Source organism: Rutidosis leptorrhynchoides, chromosome 2, assembly GCF_046630445.1.
Source record: "Rutidosis leptorrhynchoides isolate AG116_Rl617_1_P2 chromosome 2, CSIRO_AGI_Rlap_v1, whole genome shotgun sequence".
Taxonomy (NCBI): Eukaryota; Viridiplantae; Streptophyta; class Magnoliopsida; order Asterales; family Asteraceae; genus Rutidosis; species Rutidosis leptorrhynchoides.
In genome coordinates this window covers 692541048-692564726 of record NC_092334.1, presented here as the reverse complement: position 1 = coordinate 692564726, position 23679 = coordinate 692541048, and the positions used below count along the sequence as shown (strand labels likewise).

At 32.1% G+C, this 23679-nt stretch overlaps 1 protein-coding gene across 2 annotated transcripts; it reads left to right on the top strand.

The window, feature by feature from the left end:
* Positions 1 to 16091: 16091 nt before the first annotated feature.
* LOC139894065 (uncharacterized) lies at positions 16092 to 19888 on the top strand. Of its 2 annotated transcripts, none has more exons than XM_071877262.1 (4): positions 16092 to 16273; positions 17663 to 17754; positions 18405 to 18519; positions 19106 to 19888. In XM_071877262.1, exons 3-4 carry the CDS (start codon positions 18418 to 18420, stop codon positions 19556 to 19558), a joined length of 555 nt encoding a protein of 184 aa, XP_071733363.1. In that variant the 5' UTR covers positions 16092 to 16273; positions 17663 to 17754; positions 18405 to 18417; the 3' UTR covers positions 19559 to 19888. The 2 variants fall into 2 exon arrangements, with proteins under 2 accessions (XP_071733363.1, XP_071733362.1); XM_071877261.1 differs by having other exon boundaries at positions 17641 to 17754.
* The last annotated feature ends 3791 nt before the right edge of the window (positions 19889 to 23679 follow it).

Below are 23679 nucleotides of genomic sequence, written 5' to 3'. Positions count from 1 at the left end.
CTAAAAATTCATGAAAAGAACTATACGACGCACGATTTAGAACTTGAAGCAGTAGTTTTTGCACTCAAAATATGGAGACACTATCTATATGGCACCAAGTGTACAGTGTACACCGACCATAAGAGTCTCCAGCATATTTTTGATCAAAAACAACTCAATATGAGGCAACGTCGCTGGGTAGAGTTGTTAAACGATTACGATTGTGAAATCCGTTACCACCCCGGAAAGGCTAATGTTGTAGCTGATACCCTAAGTCGAAAAGAAAGAGTAAAACCTCTTAGGGTCCGAGCTTTGAATATTACAATTCGTACTGATCTCACAAAGCAAATTCAAGCAGCACAGTTAGAGGCTTTAAAAGAAGAAAACGAAAAAGGCGAAATAAGCAAAGGGTTAGAAAAACAACTTGAAGAAAAAGCCGATGGAACCTTGTATTTTGCTGGTAGGATATGGGTACCAAAACATGGTAACCTAAGGCAACTAGTACTGGATGAAGCACACAAAACGAGGTACTCAATTCACCCAGGAAACGGAAAAATGTACCACGATCTCAAGAAGTTTTATTGGTGGCCTAATATGAAAACAGAAATTGCTACTTATGTAAGCAAATGTTTAACGTGTGCAAAGGTCAAAGCTGAGCACCAAAAGCCGTCAGGATTACTGCAACAACCAGAAATTCCGCAGTGGAAATGGGAAAGAATAACCATGGATTTCATTATGAAATTGCCAAGGACTGCAAGTAGTCATGATACTATTTGGGTGATAGTTGATCGTCTAACTAAATCAACTCACTTTCTACCAATAAAGGAGGCAGACAGTATGGAGAAATTAGCACGCCTATATTTGAAGGAAGTAGTTTCCAGGCATGGTGTACCCATCTCTATCATATCTGATCGCGACACCCGATTCACATCACGTTTCTGGCAGTCATTACAAAAAGCATTGGGAACTCGATTAGATATGAGCACCGCTTATCACCCACAGACAGATGGTTAAAGTGAAAGAACAATACAAACATTGGAAGGCATGTTACGGGCATGCGTGATTGACTTTGGAACCAGTTGGGATCGACACTTACCGTTGGCAGAATTTTCATACAATAACAGCTATCATACGAGCATCAACGCAGCGCCATTTGAAGCACTTTATGGTAGAAAGTGCAGATCTCCTATCTGTTGGAGTGAAGTAGGAGAAAGACAACTTACTGGACCAGAAATTGTGACGACCCGGAAATTTCTGACCAAATTTAAACTTTAATCTTTATATTATTCCGACACGATAAGAAAAGTTTGTTAAGTTAAATCTCAAGAATTTTAAACTGTGTTCATACATTCATTATAACCTCGACCAAATTCCGACGATTCATGAACCGTTATATATAAATAGATATGTATATGTATATATATATATATATATATATATATATATATATATATATATATATATATATATATATATATATATATTATAACTTGAGAATATTAATAAAGTATTAAACGTATAATACTTTACACGAACGTATTTGTTTCAATATGATTTTTGACGAAATTAAAAAAAAAGTATATTAAATGATTGAATTATCAGAAACATTGAATTATGATTACAAGTCTCTGTTGAGAGGTCCACTATGATTTGAGAAAATCTATTCCTCTTAACGATATTCAGAATAATTTGTAAAGCTATTTATAAATAAAAACAAAAAGTGTCATTTACGAAAGTTAGACAAAAGTTAGTGGAGAATTGGTTTCCATAATATTCAATTAATCTATTTTCAAACGTACAAAGACGTTTTCAGTTTAAAAAAGAACTTTATTATTAAAACGTATATAACTTTTATAAATATCTAGAATCACTTTTGACAACTCATTACTTAACCAGTATAATAAATATAACGATATTTATATTTTATTTCATTAAATATATATAACGATTTAAATTAATATTATATATATTTATATGCGTATTATACATACATAGTTTTTATACTTTTACTATACTTTAACTTTACCTTTAATTTACTTTTACTTTACTTTAACTTTAATAATTCACTTTAATAATTCATACTTTAATAATTCACTTTAATAATTCAAAAATCTCTTATAAATAGAATTCAATAGGTTTCATTATTTCATAGAAACTTGAAAATATATTTCTCTAAACTCTCTCAATCGATTTATATATATATATATATATTTGCTCTGTATTATTTCAAGATATTATTAGTATATATAAAATATTACGACGGAGTGCTGTCCGAGTGATTTCAAAATAGTTTTTTTGAATGAGTCGAAGCTAAGAAAATTATGGGTTATAGCTATGGAGGTGATGGGTATGGTTCATGGGTATGCTCGTGAGGTCAATCTAGTGTTTATCATCTCCGTTGCGTCTACGTACTTTCCTGCAATATTGAATCTCAATATTGATACGTTCGTGAATCCGAGGCCAACCTTGCACTTGTTAAATGACGTTATATGTATTTTTACTACGAAATACAGTATTGTGAGTTTCATTTGCTCCCTTTTTAATTGCTTTTGCAATATATATTTTTGGGCTGAGAATACATGCGCTGATTTATAAATGTTTTACGAAATAGGCACAAGTACTAAAACTAATTCTACGTGGGTTTAAACCAGAAATATACCCTTAGCTTGGTAACATTAAACTACTTGTCTATGTACGGTATGCGCGAATCCTAAAGATAGATCTATTGGGCCTGACAAACCCCATCCTGACTATGGGATGCTTTAGTACTTCGAGGTTATTTTAAACACACCTGATCTGGTGTACTTCAGAGGGTAAAACATGAACGTTAAGGCTTGTTACCGGGTGCCTACAACTTATAGAATAATTTTATACACTTGCGAGTGTACATATATTTATAAACGGAAATCTTGTGGTCTATTAATATATTGAAATGATTGTTATGATAAACCTATGAACTCACCAACCTTTTGGTTGACACTTTAAAGCATGTTTATTCTCAGGTATTAAAGAAATCTTCCGCTGTGCATTAACTCATTTTAAGGATATTACTTGGAGTCATTCATGGCATATTTTGAAAGACGTTGCATTCAAGTCATTGAGTTCATCAAGATTATTATTAAGTCAATTATAGTTGGATGTATTATGAAATGGTGTGCATACCGTCAATTTTTGTTGTAAAGAAAGTTTGTCTTTTAAAAACGAATGCAATGTTTGTAAAATGTATCATATAGAGGTCAAATACCTCGCGATGTAATCAACTATTGTGAATCGTTTATAATGTATATGAACGGGTCCTTTCAGTTGGTATCAGAGCGGTGGTCTTAGCGAACCAGGTCTGCATTAGTGTGTCTAACTGATAGTCGTTAGGATGCATTAGTGAGTCTGGACTTCGACCGTGTCTGCATGTCAAAAGTTTTGCTCATCATTTTTGTCGAAAATTACCTGCTTATCATTCTTAGTCTAGACACATCTTATTGCAATGATTGCATGAATAGTATATAGACAAAATTCATATCTTCGCGTATTTGTTACTGTAAACTTTGCCTGACATATTCCGTAAATTCCTCCGTAATCTACGAAACCTTTTGCTCTATATAATTAGAATACCACCCGATAGCTAAAAAATCATTTCATATCGAAAAATTCTTTATTCAATCATACGAAATGGAATTTGTCCTTAGTTCAAGTCCCTCGGATTCCGAAATGGAATCCCACTCAAGTTCTGAAAGCAGTGTGACCGGAATGGATCAACCAATTAGTCATCATCTATTCTGGATGAATTGGGGATGGGTTCGTAGCCTCCTTAATCATTGGAGACAAGAAGAAGGTGATCCCTTCCATCCACCACATTGTCCTCTTGGCGAAGAACCTGAAGCACTTACCGGCGAACCTATCCGAAACACCATTTTCTCTCTTATTTCTAGAGTATCTCGTCACGATTACATACTACACCAAATTCTAGATTTTATTTATCCGCTCGTCCGAACCGACAATCACCCCGGTGTAATAGAAGAAGTCAACGAGCTTCGCGCTCGGGTAGTGGCTTTGGAGAATATGGTGCAAAGGTTACAAACACCAGCAGCAGCACCAGCAACATAAACAGCACCACCATCAGCAACACCAACAGTACCATTACCACCACCAACAACAACTGCATCGCAAACCTCAACTTCACAATCTGTCCCATGAGCATCGACGTCATACGCCCTGTAGATACTAAGGAATACCACAACGATGAAGTATTGATTCATAACTTCATTGGGAAAACATTCTACGACGATTATGTAATTTCTAAAGTTTAGAAATTATCTATCCTAGCCTTAACCATAAATCAAGTGAGTTTAATTTAATATTAACTCATTAAATCTATATTACATCTGAAGAAATATACACATATATTTCCATAAAGACTGTAATAAAATTCTTGAAACCAAAGTCATAATTTAACATGTATCCATGTCAGACCTTTTGGCATTTACTAGCTAAAATAACTTTTCAATCCCTTCTAAAAATAGACGCTTTTGTCACAGCTCCAGCAAACCAACTTCAATTGTTCATTCGAATAAGCCTTATTATAATGATTACCCCTTCATCATTATTACCGGGGAACCTTTCATATCTCGCCACATTAGCAGTAAACTTATTAACAACTTCATTGATCTTTGACTTTCCGAAAAATCTTTATATTTATCAAAATCCCATCATTTACTCATCTGCATCTTGTAACGAGAATTGCCATATGAATCATCAGAAATTAGCAATCAGTATTTTGAAATCTCGCAGCATGTCTACGCCAACAATTATATGTGTCTATCTTCTGGACTTATATACTTTGAATGTGAAGTTTCTGAAAAACACCCTAAACTGCGAACTAGTTCTCGAAATACTGATGAAGCATCAAAAACTGTAAACGACCTTAACAGTAAAAAGTTGGATGATAAAGGATAGTATATTGGCAAAGCTCAGAAAAAGAGAAGCTTTGGAACTGGAAAACGGATTGAGCAAAGTATAAAGGAGGCTGTGGACAAATCACAAAGGCTGAACCTGCCTTCAAAGAATCCAAATGATTCAGTACTTGCTGAAGTCATTAACCAATACCTTGCTCCTGACTCTAAACCCCTGCAGACAATATCCTTCATCATCCTCTGATATTAGACATTCTAAGATATTTTTATAATTATTCTTATCTGAAATCATTTACCTCTTCGCGCTATCTGTATTATATCATAAAAGAAACTATTTTAGTTTCTAAATTCTGAAACATTCGAGTTTAAAATAGGAATATTCTTGAAAAAGTGTTGGGAGCTGAAGCATGAGTTAGTATAATATAATGACACTTGATCAACGTGATTATATTACTGTAATTCATGTTGAGTTTCTAAATGGAACATGATGATTCACAGATCATAACGTCATCATGTGCTATGTTACACGACTCTTATATTCTCTTTGATCTCTAAATATCAAGAAAATATTTCTTGATGATTCGGCCTTTTCCGAGGTATTCTGGTAATTTGACAAGTCAAGATCGTGCCATTATAATTTCCTTCCTAGAACATTAACAATGTTCATTCCGAAATTTATATCTGCGAATTCTGGACCATTACAAGCGGAGCTTAATCGCAAGAAGAAGAAACGAAAGGACAAAGCTCCGAACTAGAAATGGGAGTATAAATCATAGCAAATAGAAGAGAGCATTAACTGTGGATGACAATGATTATAGAAGAAGCAAGGACTTTGAAATATAAGGGAAGATATAAAACCCAACAACAACCCAGAAATCACAAACTGCATATATCAATGCATATAGCAATATAAAGACACGGGAGAACTAAAAACACTATAAAACCAATAGTATAGTAGAAGTAAATAGATTCTTCCTGAGGCAGATGAAAAAGAAGAGCGACAGATATGAAAGTGAGGAGTATATAAAGAATCAGCACTGGATGAAGCATATTGACAAATACTTTAAAATATGAGTTGAGAAGGTGTGAGTTGTAAGAAAACAAATGAGGTGAATTTATAGTGAAATATCCGACAGAGAAATCAAAATGGATTATCGCATTAATTCGAAGAGGATCATAATTTCCTTAATCGCCAAATAATCAAATCCAATATAGATTACAAAGATTTTCTTTTCGAAGATCAATCGTGATGACGTCAAAAGATACGACGAATCACTATTATCCTATTTCATTCATTTACGATAACTTCACTCATACGCTTCGAGTAATCGAATTATTTTATCCAATCTTCTTGAACATGATAAAACTCTATAATCGTTATAATAACATTCTCAATGTTAGTCATGACGACCTCTATCAAATTTCGGGGACGAAATTTCTTTAACGGGTATGTACTGTGACGACCCGGAAATTTCTGACCAAATTTAAACTTTAATCTTTATATTATTCCGACACGATAAGAAAAGTTTGTTAAGTTAAATCTCAAGAATTTTAAATCGTGTTCATACATTCATTATAACCTCGACCAAATTCCGACGATTCATGAACCGTTATATATAAATAGATATGTATATATGTATATATATATATATATATATATATATATATATATATATATATATATATATATATATATATATATATTATAACTTGAGAATATTAATAAAGTATTAAACGTATAATACTTTACACGAACGTATTTGTTTCAATATGATTTTTGACGAAATTAAAAAAATATATATTAAATGATTGAATTATCAGAAACATTGAATTATGATTACAAGTCTCTGTTGAGAGGTCCACTATGATTTGAGAAAATCTATTCCTCTTAACGATATTCAGAATAATTTGTAAAGCTATTTATAAATAAAAACAAAAAGTGTCATTTACGAAAGTTAGACAAAAGTTAGTGAAGAATTGGTTTCCATAATATTCTATTAATCTATTTTCAAACGTACAAAGACGTTTTCAGTTTAAAAAGAACTTTATTATTAAAACGTATATAACTTTTATAAATATCTAGAATCACTTTTGACAACTCATTACTTAACCAGTATAATAAATATAACGATATTTATATTTTATTTCATTAAATATATATAACGATTTAAATTAATATTATATATATTTATACGCGTATTATACATACATAGTTTTTATACTTTTACTATACTTTAACTTTACCTTTACTTTACTTTTACTTTACTTTAACTTTAATAATTCACTTTAATAATTCATACTTTAATAATTCACTTTAATAATTCAAAAATCTCTTATAAATAGAATTCAATAGGTTTCATTATTTCATAGAAACTTGAAAATATATTTCTCTAAACTCTCTCAATCGATTTATATATATATATATATATATATATATATATATATATATATATATATATATATATATATATATATATATATATATATATTTGCTCTGTATTATTTCAAGATATTATTAGTATATATAAAATATTACGACGGAGTGCTGTCCGAGTGATTTCAAAATAGTTTTTTTGAATGAGTCGAAGCTAAGAAAATTATGGGTTATAGCTATGGAGGTGATGGGTATGGTTCATGGGTATGCTCGTGAGGTCAATCTAGTGTTTATCATCTCCGTTGCGTCTACGTACTTTCCTGCAATATTGAATCTCAATATTGATACGTTCGTGAATCCGAGGCCAACCTTGCACTTGTTAAATGACGTTATATGTATTTTTACTACGAAATACAGTATTGTGAGTTTCATTTGCTCCCTTTTTAATTGCTTTTGCAATATATATTTTTGGGCTGAGAATACATGCGCTGATTTATAAATGTTTTACGAAATAGGCACAAGTACTAAAACTAATTCTACGTGAGTTTAAACCAAAAATATACCCTTAGCTTGGTAACATTAAACTACTTGTCTATGTACGGTAGGCGCGAATCCTAAAGATAGATCTATTGGGCCTGACAAACCCCATCCTGACTATGGGATGCTTTAGTACTTCGAGGTTATTTTAAACACACCTGATCTGGTGTACTTCAGAGGGTAACACATGAACGTTAAGGCTTGTTACCGGGTGCCTACAACTTATAGAATAATTTTATACACTTGCGAGTGTACATATATTTATAAACGGAAATCTTGTGGTCTATTAATATATTGAAATGATTGTTATGATAAACCTATGAACTCACCAACCTTTTGGTTGACACTTTAAAGCATGTTTATTCTCAGGTATTAAAGAAATCTTCCGCTGTGCATTAACTCATTTTAAGGATATTACTTGGAGTCATTCATGGCATATTTTGAAAGACGTTGCATTCAAGTCATTGAGTTCATCAAGATTATTATTAAGTCAATTATAGTTGGATGTATTATGAAATGGTGTGCATACCGTCAATTTTTGTTGTAAAGAAAGTTTGTCTTTTAAAAACGAATGCAATGTTTGTAAAATGTATCATATAGAGGTCAAATACCTCGCGATGTAATCAACTATTATGAATCGTTTATAATGTATATGAACGGGTCCTTTCAGTTGGCTACAGTGAAAACGACTTTGCTACAGTGATCTGCTACAGTAAAACACTATTTGCTACAGTAAAACACTATTTGTTACAGTAAACACTATTTGCTACAGTAAAACACTATTTGCTACAGTAAACACTATTTGCTACAGTAAAACACTATTTGATGTCGACGAACTAGCAAACAAAAACGGATAAGGCGGCCATGCGATCGCATGGCAAAAACACTGAAAACTCATGCGATCGCATGAGCTACAGTAAATCGAAAAGTAATATAAATACGTCAGTTTTCTGCACGATTCAGCACACACTCACTTCTTTTATTCTTCTGTAAGAGTAAATGATAATTATAATTTATAATTTATAATTTATAATTTATAATTTAAATAATAATAAGGTATATACGAGGGTATTTTTAATTCGGGTTTCAAATCGCTTTAAGCTAAGGAAATATTGGGTATTGTTCGGGGTATTATTCGGGGTATTGTTCTTGAATCCAAGGCCAACCATACAGTCATCTACTATCATTACGTCTACGCAATTTGCCTACAATATTGAGTCTCGATATTGAACAGTGAGTTATAGTCTCCCTTTTTAAATACTTTAAATATTTTTGGGCTGAGAATACATGTAATTTATTTTAAACGCAATAAGACACAAGTACATACAAAATTCTACACTGATTTAAACCGAAAATCCCTTAGCTTTGGTAACTAGTAGCTGCCAGTACATAGGATATGAACTGGTGGGCGCGAATAATTGTATATGGATCCATAGGGCTTGACATCCCCGTCCGAGCTAGAGCGCTAGCCTTTTAACGGACGTATGTTATTTGAGTTTAAGACACGTTGGTTTGCGCGTATTAAAACGAATGGGGTAATTATCACTATAGCGTTAAGTTTAGTTACCAGGGTGCTCTGTTACGTAGAATCTATTGATAAACTTTTGATGAAATCTTGTGGTCTATCTTTATATATGTTTATGACTCGAGCAATTAAACCTATAACTCACCAACATTCGTGTTGACTTTTTAGCATGTTTTATTCTCAGGTCCTTAGAATGCTTCCGCTGTGATGTGCTTGTTGCCTGCATGGAGTCTCTCATGCTTTGTACAAAGTTTATTGCATTCAAAATAAAACTGCGTTGTGTAATAAATAATTGGACTGTGAAGTCAACCTGTAAATTAAAGACTTATGTATTTTGGGATTTTGCTTATACCTAAGCACTCGGACACATGTTTATAACTTTCTATGTTTAGAAAGTCACTTATTTTAATGAATGCAATATTTTATCAAAACGTATCATATAGAGGTCAAAACCTCACTGTGGAATCAATGATTAACGTGCTGCGTCAATAGCGATTTTGACGGGTCGTTACAGATGGGGTCTTTATATGTTATCTAACATTTATGATTACTTATGCAATTAATCATTATTTATTTCATGCATACTAATGTTTATTCTTAAAAATAAATCTTAAAAGTTAAAATAAGAAAAAATAGTTTGTATTTTTATTAAAAGTAAATCTTAAAAGTTAAAATAAGAAAAGTAGTTTGTATTTTTATTAAAAGTAAATTTTAAAAGTTAAAATAAGAAAAAGTAGTTTGTATTTTTATTAAAAGTAAATCTTAAAAGTTAAAATAAGAAAAAGTAGTTTGTATTTTTATTAAAAGTAAATCTTAAAAGTTAAAATAAGAAAAAGTAGTTTATATTTTTATTAAAAGTAAATCTCAAAAGTTAAAATAAGAAAAAGTAGTTTGTATTTTTATTAAAAGTAAATCTTAAAAGTTAAAATAAGAAAAAGTAGTTTGTATTTTTATTAAAAGTAAATCTTAAAAGTTAAAATAAGAAAAGTAGTTTGTATTTTTATTAAAAGTAAATCTTAAAAGTTAAAATAAGAAAAAGTAGTTTGTATTTTTATTAAAAGTAAATCTTAAAAGTTAAAATAAGAAAAAAAAATCTTGTCCTTTATATTACTCATACGCGTTTTGATATAGTGACTTTATTCGTTAACGTCAACTAACGACGTTACAACGGTCATATATACATAACGGTTGTTAACGTCAACTGACGACGTTACAACAACTATATTTTTCAAATATAAAATAAACATCTCCGTTTTCACATTTTCACAAATCAATCTTCATTTTTCAGATTACTACTCTCAAAAAGTTTTTGTAAAAATGATTCACACAAGGATGATTTTTCCTATTGTATTGGTCATATTAACTATCATCATTGTTGCTAATATACTACCGGGTGAACCTATATTCTATCCTGCCCTTGTGGTTTTATTATTTGTAATCATACCATTATTCTGTTGTTTGCTACTTATGAATTTAAAATGATTCTAATTTCATTTTATTATTTGTCTATGAATAGAAGTTGATTATGATTATGATTTATGTTATTCATCTTTTTGATAATAGAAAATGTCGAATTTGAAAAGGCTTAAATTTGCTCATTTAGAACAAGTGGGAACAACTACTTAACATGGGTTATGAATGTAGAAAAACATCTCGAATCAAACGGTATTTTAGAAACCCTGAATGAAAATAACAATTATTCCGAACAAGAGAAAGCAATAGTAAGTATTTTTCTTAGCAAACATATTGACGAGTCCTTAGAATCTACATATTATATGATCGAAAATCCAAGTGTATTATGGAAAATACTCAAAGATAGATACGATATTAATTATCAAAAAAAAAAAATAATAATAATAATGGTGATCCATGAAAGAATAAAATTAAAGATATTAGTAGACGCTCTTATAAGAATTCCGGAGATTCTTATTAATGATCTGGTAACGTGGATCATCAGTCTAGTATTTCTTGAATACATGAACATCTTGTTTAGCTCTACAAATAAGTCCCAAAAGAAAAGAAAACGAGAGTGAATCTGTTGACAAATCTTGATTAAATTAACCCTGAGCTACCTTGAGACTTGAATGGTTTGAATTTTCTAAGATGCCTAGTTTTTTTTATGTATCACTCATAAATAAATGGTTTTAGACCATAACGCATATGTTTTATTAAGTGTTATCTTTTTTATACTTCAGATTATAACTTGTTTGCAGGTAATATAATTTGATTATCTTGCTGAAATATAACTCATTATTTGCTTATCTTATTTGAAGTTTTAGTATGAATCCTGCTGAAATACAACATCAATTAAATGGTAAAGACCTATGTATTGCAGATAGTAGTAACATACACACTATGATCAAATCTAAGAAATATTTCATTGATTTAAATCAAATGAAGGAATTATAAATACTATATCAGCTCTTGCAAACTTGATATAAGGAACGAAAAAGGCAAAATTTTATATTACCAAATGGTACGAATTTTTTGGTAAACAATGTCTTGTTTTCTCCCAAATCAAAGAGAAATTTGTTAAGTTTCTCTGATATATATCATAATGGATATGATTATCAGTCAATGATAATCGAAAATGAAAAATATCTATGTAACACCGAAAAGCGCATATGATAAAAAGCGCATATGATGAAAAGCGCAGCGCATAGGATTAAAAGCACATATGATAAAAAGCGCATATGATGAAAAGCGCAGCGCATATGATTAAAAGCGCATATGATAAAAAACGCATATGATGAAAAGCGCAGCGCATATAATTAAAAGCGCATATAATGAAAAGTGCATATGACGAAAAGCGCAGCACATATGATTAAAAGCGCATATGGTGAAAATGATATATGATGAAAAGCACATATGGTGATTAATGAAAATCACATATGGTGATTAATGAAAAGCACATATAGTGATTAATGAAAAGCACATATAGTGATTAACGAAAAACACATATGGTGATTAATGAAAAGCACATATGGCGATTAATGAAAAGCACATTGAGAAATAATCACCAATGTTTCTTGAAAGAATTCAAGGGTATATATATGGACCAATTCATCCATCATGTGGACCATTTTTCTAATAGACGCATCTAACGCATGGTCTCATGTTTGTGTGTTATCAAGCCGTAATATGACATTTGCAAAGTTTCTTGCACAAATTATTAAATTAATAACACATTATTCTGATTACACCATTAAAAGGATGAGACTTGATAATGCTGGTGAGTTAACATCTCAAGCTTTTAATGATTATTATATGTCTACAAGGATTGTTGTTGAACATCCAGTTGCTCATGTGCATACACAAAATTGGTTTAGCTGAATCAATAGATAAACGCTTACAGCTAATAACTAGACAATTAGAAATGAGTACAAAACTCTCAATATTTATATGGGGACATGTAAATTTACATGATGTGACATTAATTCGCATTAAATCAAGTGCAAGTTATAAATATTCTCCATTACCAACTTAATTTTGGTGGAGACCGAATATTTTCCATCTTAGAACATTTGGTTGTGCAGTGTATTTTTAATTGAACAATCACAACAAATGGTTCCTCAAAGAAGGATTGAAATATATGTTAGATATGAAACATCTTCAATCATAAGATATATTGAACCCATGACGGGTGATGTTTTTACAGCAAGTTTTGTCGATTGTCACTTTAATGAAACATTGTTCCCTATATTAGGGGGAGAAATGAAATATAAATAAAATAATGTTTCATGGTGTGAACATCAATTAAGGAATATTGATCATCGCACAAAAGAATGCGAAAAGAAAGTTCAAATATAATGCATATGCAAGAACTTGCAAATTAATTACTTTATGCATTTAAAGATACAAAAAATAAGTGACTAAATCATATATACCAGCAGTAAATGCTTCAGCTAGAATTGAAATTACAAAAGCTGGCAATAATGTCACTTATGAGTCTTTGCTACGGCAGAAACGTGGGAGACCAATTGGTTTCAAAGATAAAAATGCTCGAAAAAGAAAATCAGCTGATAATGAGGTAAAAGAAAGTGTTCAAGAAGAACCACAAATCAATACTCCTTCTGCAGAGGATATTGATAAATGTAAATACATAAATTGCAATAAATTATGCAATATTATGAAACTGAAATGAAATGAAAAATCTTGATGAGATATTTTCATATAATGTTACAATGACATCATGAATAAAGATGATGATCTGGAACCAAAATCTGTCATTGAATATCAAAATAGACGTGATTGAACTCAACGGAAAGGAGCAATACGAGCTGAATTAGAATCGCTCAATAAAAGAAAAGTTTTTGGATCAATCGTTATCACTTTTAAAGATGTGAAACAATGGGATACAAATGAATTTTTATCCGAAAAGAAATGTGCAAATGAAGTTACAAGGCAAAACTTGACTTGTAACTCAAGATTTCCCACAAAGACCAGAAATGAATTAGGAGAAAAACTTATCCTCCTATAATGAATACAATTACTTATTAGATACTTAATCAACCTGGTAGTTATTTAAATGCATCTCATGGATGTTGTTACTACTTATCTGTATGGATCACTTAATAATGATATATATATGAATATACCTGAAGGGTTAAGGTATCATAAGCATCTAATGCAAAACCCAATGGAATATATTCCATTAAATCACAAAGATTTCAAAATGGGTTTATACAATCGGGACATATGTGGTATAATCGATTAAATTACTACTTGATAAGAAAAGGGTATACATATAAACTTATTTGCACGTGTGTTTTATAAAAACAATGTTCGGATATGTGATCATAGCTGTTTATATCAATTATCTTAAATAAAGAAATCTATGAAGCCATTCAACTTCTAAAGAAAGATTTAAAAAAAAAAAAAATCAAGTATTACGTTGATTTACATATTGAGCATATAACTAATGACTTACTTATACATCAAACAACTTATACCGAAAAGATTTTAAAATATTTTAATATGGACAAGACAAAAACCATTAAGTACTCATATGGTTGTTAGATCTTAATATTGATACTAATCCATTTCATCCTCTAGAAGATCATGAAGATCTTCTTGGTTCAGAAGTTCCATATTTTAGTGCAATTGGGGCTCTTATGTATCTTACAAATTATACAAGATCTGACATTTATTTTGCAGTTAATTTGTTGACAAGGTTCAGCTCAGCCCATACCAAAAGACATTGGAATGGGATCAAACAAATAGTTTGATACCTTCGGGGAACTACTGATTTATAATTATTTTATTCTAACAACTCGAAACAAGATTTGTTTGGTTATACAGATGCAAATTATTTATCTGATCTACATAAAGCTAAATCTCAAACTGGATATGTATTCCTAAATTGAGGCACCGCAATATCATGACGTTCTCAAAACAAACACTTGTTGCAACATCATCAAATCATGCCGAAGTGATTGCATTACATGAAGCTACTTGGGAATGATTTTAGTTAAGATCAATGATACAAATCATTATTGATTCTTGTGGACTAGAACGCTATAAAAGCCCAACAACTATCTATGAAGATAATACAGCTTACATAATACAAATGAAAGAAGAGTATCAAAAATGACAGAACAAAACATAAACGCTGACGAGGCGCTAAAGCTATAAACGGTCTTAACGGTCATAAGTTTGATGGAAAAGAATGGTATATTGGTAAGGCTCAGAAAAAGACTGAAAGGGAATAGGAATTGAAACAACAGTTTGAGCAAACCATGAAGGAGACTATAGACAAATCACATGGGTCAAACTTGTACATAAAAGATTTAGATGATACAGTTTCAGATGAAAACCTCAGATTCTTCTCATATACTCAAGATCTCGTAAAAGACAACCAGATTAAAATGAGATACGTTCAATCAACAACTCTGCTGATCTTTATACCAAAGCACTGTCAATCGCTGTTTTTAAAACATACGTTCACAATATTGGCATGAGGCAAGTTCAAAAGATGTGACGACTCAGCGTTGTCTACTTGAGGGGGAGTCAACTCTATGCTGCACTCTTTTTCCCTTAGCTAAAGTTTTATCCCACTGGGTTTTCTTTAGCAAGGTTTTTAACGAGACAGTATTAATTGCTCTTTAAAAAAATTACCATCCAAGGAGGAGTGTTGTAAATTTAGTAGTTAAATATGGATGGTAATTAGTCAAATATGGATAGTAAAATTTGTACTATATATATGTGCATAATGTAAGTTACAAAAACATACATATACATTAAATACATCACACCTCTTCAACCTCTTTCTCTCCTATATCTTCTACAACACATCTCTCTTTTATTGGTTCTTTCAATTTGAATATATTGAACCAGAGCACTAAAGGTAGTTATAAGCCTACTGAAATATAACAATATTTACATTGTTAAAGCATTATGAATTTTCATTCACCAAAAACTATTCATAGTTTGGATGTTTTCGTTTGGGTTGAGCACTTGAGCTAGTTACAGTTTTTCGCCTTTTGTACTTGTAATTCTGGTATTTATCTTTTGGTTGAAGTGTTCAATTTGTCATGTAAAGATTGGTTTTTTTTTTTTTTTTTTTTTTGCAAAAAATTAAAAATAAAATAACCATGCATAGATAATAGTCGTAACAAAAAAGAAAAGCTACACGATGAAAACAAAAGATATTTTACACAAACGATTGGCCCAATTTCTCCCTCAAAAGGCCCAATATATTATTGGCCCATTCTCAGTTTTAAAGCCCGGGATACAATGTCAACACAATTGTCGAAGGGTTCAGCTCAGAACGAACACAAAAACTAGAGTGCAGTGCAAACTGTTCTCGATCAGAGGTCCTAGGGTTTATAAGTTGTCAGTTCTAACACTAATGATAAAAGGAGATTGATAATTGATTACTCGCAAGCGCTGAATTGGGTACTATTGCTGCTGTTGAACAACGATTTCAAATATATTTGAAGAAATTGTCAGGTATTTTTCGGTCTGTTGTTGAAATGATATACAGGCTCTCATATGTTTAGCCATTATTACTTTTGCTTAAGGGCTTCAGACTGTTATTTAATTCAAGTATATAACTTAAAAATTTTATTAGGTTGTTTTGTTTGATTCTGTATTTAGACTAGATTCGGAGCTATATTCAATAGTGTTCATTTAGTTGCATGTAGATGATGCAAAGAGCAGATCTAATTAAGTAATTAACTTAAGTATGCCACTTTAACAATCAATTGTGTGATATGCCACAGTAACTAGCCATATGGAAAACTCTTTGAAACTCAATATTATCGTATTTTTACACCTCTGTAATTGTATATTCAAGCAAAAAGATTTATCAACCACAAATCTATACATGTGAAACATATATTCAAGATCTGCATTACATATTTTTTACATTGTATTGTAATGTAAATAATAGGAAATTGATGAGAGATTAACCTTTTGTCATGTTGCTCTCATAGTCATCCTTTTGTGTATTGTCCCAAATGACCTTTTGCTCATTCAATTAAAAAGTGTTTGGCATATTTATATATTTAGCCAAGGTTGGAGAACTCGGAACTCGGGGAGAACTCGGTCAGAAATTTTTGGGGATTTCTCGGCAACTCGGGGAGAACTCGGATGTTGACTTACGTTGACTTTTTATTTTTTAATATAAATATATATGTTCCAATATAGATTCTAATTGATTTTGACAATTTGCCGAGATTTTGATCGAGTTTACGAGTTTTTGACCGATTTGCCGATTTTTGACCGAGTTGCCGAGTAACCGAGTTGACCGAGAACTCCCCGAGCTGTCCGAGTTGACCTAAACTCCTTGAGTTGGCTGAGAAACTCGCCCGTTAACTGAGTAACTTGGTTGTTGACCGAGTTGGGCATCGAGAACTCGGCTGGTGATCTAAACCGAGAACTCCTGGAGAAGTCGACAGAGTTGGCCGAGGTTTACTACACTTTATATAGCTTGAGTGAATATGATATTTGAATTATCAAACCTTTTTCGATATAGTGTTGTTATAAACTTGAGGGGTTAATGTGCAAATTAATAAGCAATTGGAAGAAAGTTCGAGTGACTTACGTGGTTAAGTAATCCTAGCGTATACCTCAACATGTCGTGATCGGATATGATTAGTTCGGGCTTCTAACTTTGCAACCCTTATATCATTTTGTATTTGTTAATGTATGAATTTGTTCGTGTCTTCTGGGGTGATTCATGTTCATGTAAGAATCCCCTTGCTCTTGTAATATTCTCGTGTTAATATATCTTGTTTTGCCTTACAAATAAAAAAGCAATTGGGCAGTTTGCGAAATGTGCAAAACTTTATGTGCTAATTGGTCCATATTCTCAGGTTGCATCTTCATTCTTCTCAGGTTTGAGAGAAAGATACTTGACATTCTGTAAGAGTTCTCTGGTGAAAGTCGGAGTTTCTTTACGAGCAAAGAAGATTTCGGCTCTACAACAGGTAGACCAATGATCTTTTCATATTCTTCTGAATGTTTACTCAAAACCGTTCTACGCAATACTCATTTATATAACGCAGGTACCCTCTCTGTGCCATAGAAGAATAAAATGTGTGTGTTTAACTGGGGTCCGTTCGTACTTTGTGATTTAAAATTTAACAGTCATTATAACTCTACATAGCATATTTTTTATCATAATATATTAAAGCACCCCTCATGGTTTGACCCGAAACTTTTTTGGTCTAGTAAATACTACCACGTACCCCTACCCTTACACCCACACACACACAGACAGACACGCACAATTTGTACTAGAAGAGAACCCAAATTGACCCATTTCACATACGTGAGGTGATCTTCTCTTCTGCAAAGAATGTCATATAGAAGTGGAAGTTTCCATGAGTTATATGAAGCAAATCTTAGTGATTATTAAAATGTTGCTAGTGGTTTAAGTGAATTGGAAGAATGCAGTTCCTATATTCCTTACGAGTTCTTTCGTTTTTGGATGCTTTTAACAAATATCTTTATTTTTTTATCCTTTTTCGTTATGTGTTTGTGTCCTGTCATGACAGTCAGAGAGAAAATATGCTAATCTTTTCTTGTACTTAAAAATGAGTCAATGACACAATGATTATATATCCTGTATGGTTAGGGGTTTGTGAGTCATGTTGAGACGAGTATGTTCTATGTCATATATGCTGCTACACGCAGATGAGAAGACTAAACTCTGTTTGAAGGCTGTTACCAGACAGATTCACAGCAGTCAGGTACATAGTTCTGGAACAGTAATAAAATAATACTATTGCTATCTCACTACTTGCTTATATAAAGGTTTAAGATTTTGGACTGAAAGGGTGACCTGTCGTGATCTACCCAAATTACCCAGGTCCCAACACACCCAGTTTTTCATCTCTTTAATTTGCACAATTTGCCAATGAACGGTATGGTAAAACAAATTCTGGAACTAAAATGTTATCCAATTATTGCTGGTCAGAAATAAGGCTACACGAGTATCATTATTATTTTACTTTTTTATCGGAGGCATTATTAGCTTGGAATCTTCCATAATGTTCAGTGTTTCAAATAAGGTTATTAGCATAATATCATTTCAGTTACAGTACAAGTTATTATTGTTGGAATAACATTGTTAAAGTTTTGCTTTAAAAAGTACCATTCGGGCAACTTTCAACCCATTTGACTGGTTTCCTTATTTTACTAGCTAGAGATAAATCACAATCCAAGTCGACCCCACTCATAAGTAAATGGGTCAAAATTGACATCTCTATCACACAGGGTATAATATTTTGCTACTTAAGCCATATAACACTTGAAATCAAATCTTTTTCTTGGCAGCCTAATTGTTCGGCAAGAAGCTTTTTTGGAGTAGAAGACTTCTTGGATGACGATAACAGTCGTCCGTATACATACCAGAAGGAAAAAAAGTCCAAGAACCTAAATAAACACATATCCTTCAAACAACGTACGATAGCTTACATGGAGCCTTTCACACTGGATGTTTTTATCTCAAAACGATTTGTTTCAGCGTCCCTTACTCACAAGGTAACGAGTAAACAAGTTGCGGTTGCTGGAACCAACTCAAAAGACATCAAGGCTGCACTTAAATCTCGTTCTGATATTCCTGCGTGTATGGCCATCGGGAGGATATTATCTGAACGGGCTAGGGAAGCTGATGTGTACACGGCTTCGTATACTCCTAGAGAGAGGGATAAATTTGAAGGTAAAATTAGGGCCGTTGTTCAATCCCTGATTGATAATGGTATTGATGTCAAAATTTACCTTGATTAGATGAGTTACGTATTATGAACCTGTGTCGTACTTGGATCTCTTTCTTCGTTTCATTTAAAAAATGATCACATTTTAGTGTCATAATAAAAACGAATTATTTACAGTATCCGTTAATTGTCATTATGACATGTCATATGACTACGGCCATGTGGTGGCACAACAATGGACTGTATGTGTACCATTCTCGGTTTGATGGTGGAGAAGACGGTACAGGCAAGGTTGGAGAACTCGAATCTTGGGGAGATCTCATTTGGACATTTTTGTGAAGATCTCGGCATCTTGGAATAATCACGGGGAGATCTCAGACTTTGACTTACATTAGTTTTTTTTAATAGAAATATGTATATGTATATTTATATACCTTCTTACGTGATTTTACAAGACTTTTGAGAAATGAGCGATAAAATCCTAGAAATAAGCAAAAAAAAAAAAAAAAATCCGAAAAATGGTGGCTTTGACCAAGTTTGACCATGTTGGCCGAGAAATCTCGTGAGATGGACATCTCGTCTCGGCTGCCTTCCAAAAACGAGATCTCGGGGAGAAATAAGGAGATTTACAACACTGAGTACAAACGATAAAAACATGATCCCCATTTCATTTTAATCCGTCATCTGTGTTCAACATTTCACTTCCTTGTACTATCTTTTGTATGTATATGTATAGATAATAGATGTGGGTGACTCACTATTTGTGTAAATGTGTGGGGAAGAAAACCTGGTTGAGAAACGTAACACATGAAGAAAAGATAGAGGGGGAAGGACTCTAATTTTAGTTGGCCCCGAGTTATTTAATTAAGTATTTGGGTTAAGTCAAATAAAATTATAACTTTATTAATTATTTAATTACTGTAATAAATTGAACTAAATAACTAATTTATGTTATAATTTAGTAGTTTATTACTACTTTTTGGCCTAAACTTATACAATACTTAAATATGAAAGAGTGGTAATGGAGAGGGAGAGGAATATATATATTTCATATATATAAGAATGGTGTACCTAGTGATTACATTCGATTACTTATTTACAGTACAAATTTTACTATGCAAGTAGGTGAAATAGTAATGAAATTTATCATCCTAATTTATTACATTCACGAGATCTAAATTCATTTGGATTCATGTGGAAATTGGCATCCACCTTCTTTGACTTTAGTATCATAACACTCCCCCTTGGATGTCAATTTATTTTCATTAGATATCAACTAGTAATGCCTCATTAAAAACCTTGCTGAAGAAAACCCAGTGGGAAAAACTTTAGCTAAGGGAAAAAGAGTGCAGCATAGAGTTGACTCCCCCTCAAGTAGACATCGCTTCAGCTGTTACATCTTTTGAACATATCTCATGCCAATGTTACATCTTTTGAACATGTCTCATGCCAATGTTATGAACGTGTGTTCTGAAAATAGCAGTTGGAAGTGCTTTGGTGAAAAGATCAGCAGAGTTTTTGCTGGATTGATCATATCTCATTTCAATATGGTTTTCCTTAATGAGATTTTGAGTGTATGAGAAGAATCTAGGAGGTATGTGTTTTGTTCGGTCACTTTTAATATACCCTTCTTTCATCTGTGCTATGCAAGCTGCATTATCTTCATAGATAGTTGTTGGACTTTTATCGCGTTCTAGTCCACAAGAATCAGTAATGAGTTATGTCAATGATCTCAACCAAAAACATTCCCGAGTAGCTTCATGTAATGCAATCACTTCGGCATGATTTGATGATGTTACAACAAGTGCTTGTTTTTGAGAACGCCATGATATTGCAGTACCTCCATTTTAGGAATACATATCCATTTTGAGATTTAGCTTTATGTGGATCAGATAAATAACCTGCATCTGCATAACCAACCAAATCTTGTTTTGATTCGTTAGAATAAAATAATCCTAAATCAGTAGTTCCTCGAAGGTATCGAAATATGTATTTGATCTCATTCCAATGTCTTTTGGTAGGAGCTGAGCTAAACCTTGACAACAAATTAACTGCAAAAGAAATGTCAGGTCTCGTACAATTTGTAAGATACATTAGAGCTCCAATTGCGCTAAGATATGATTCTTCTGGTCCAAGAATATCTTCATGATCTTCACATAGACGAAACGGATAAGTTTCAACATTGAGTGATCTAACAACCATAGGAGTACTTAATGGTTTTGCCTTGTCCATATTAAAATGTTTCAAAATCTTTTCAGTATATGTTGATTGATGTACAAGTAAACCATTAGGCATATGCTCAATTTGTAAACCAAGGCAATACTTGGTCTTTCCGAGATCTTTCATTTCAAATTCTTTCTTTAGAAGTTGAATGGCTTCATGGATCTCTTTATTTGTCACTAGGATGTTAAGATCATCGACATAAACAGCTATGATCACATATCCGGATGTTGTTTTCTTAATGAAAACACAAGGGCAAATAAGGTTATTTGTATACCCTTTGCTTATCAAGTAATCACTTAATCGGGTATACCACATGCGACCCAATTGTTTCAACCCATATAAAGACCTTTGTGATTTAATAGAATACATTCCCTTGGGTTTTGCATTAGATGCTTATGATACCTTAAACCCTTCAAGTATATTCATGTATATCACTATCAAGTGATCCATACAGATAAGTAGTTACTGAAATGTCCCGTTCTTATTGATTAAAAACGTTCCATATTAATTGATTTCGTTGCGAGGTTTTGACCTCTATATGAGACGTTTTTCAAAGACTGCATTCATTTTAAAACAAAACACAACCTTTATTTCATCAATAAAGGTTTAAAAAGCTTTACGTAGATTATCAAATAATGATAATCTATAATATCCTGTTTACACACGACCATTACATAATGGTTTACAATACAAATATGTTACAACAAAATAAGTTTCTTGAATGCAGTTTTTACATAATATCATACAAGCATGGACTCCAAATCTCGTCCTTATTTAAGTATGCGACAGCGGAAGCTCTTAATAATCACCTGAGAATAAACATGCTTAAAACGTCAACAAAAATGTTGGTGAGTTATAGGTTTAACCTATATATATCAAATCATAATAATAGACCACAAGATTTCATATTTCAATACACATCCCATACATAGAGATAAAAATCATTCATATGGTGAACACCTGGTAACCGACATTAACAAGATGCATATATAAGAATATCCCCATCATTCCGGGACACCCTTCGGATATGATATAAATTTCGAAGTACTAAAGCATCCGGTACTTTGGATGGGGTTTGTTAGGCCCAATAGATCTATCTTTAGGATTCGCGTCAATTAGGGTGTCTGTTCCCTAATTCTTAGATTACCAGACTTAATAAAAAGGGGCATATTCGATTTCGATAATTCAACCATAGAATGTAGTTTCACGTACTTGTGTCTATTTTGTAAATCATTTATAAAACCTGCATGTATTCTCATCCCAAAAATATTAGATTTTAAAAGTGGGACTATAACTCACGTTCACAGATTTTTACTTCGTCGGGAAGTAAGACTTGTCCACTGGTTGATTCACGAACCTATAACAATATATACATATATATCAAAGTATGTTCAAAATATATTTACAACACTTTTAATATATTTTGATGTTTTAAGTTTATTAAGTCAGCTGTCCTCGTTAGTAACCTACAACTAGTTGTCCACAGTTAGATGTACAGAAATAAATCGATAAATATTATCTTGAATCAATCCACGACCTAGTGTATACGTATCTCAGTATTGATCACAACTCAAACTATATATATTTTGGAATCAACCTCAACCCTGTATAGCTAACTCCGACATTCACATATAGAGTGTCTATGGTTGTTCCGAAATATATATAGATGTGTCGACATGATAGGTCGAAACATTGTATACGTGTCTATGGTATCTCAAGATTACATAATATACAATACAAGTTGATTAAGTTATGGTTGGAATATATTTGTTACAAATTTTCACGTAGCTAAAATGAGAAAAATTATCCAATCTTGTTTTACCCATAACTTCTTCATTTTAAATCCATTTTGAGTGAATCAAATTGCTATGGTTTCATATTGAACTCTATTTTATGAATCTAAACAGAAAAGTATAGGTTTATAGTCGGAAAAATAAGTTACAAGTCGTTTTTGTAAAGGTAGTCATTTCA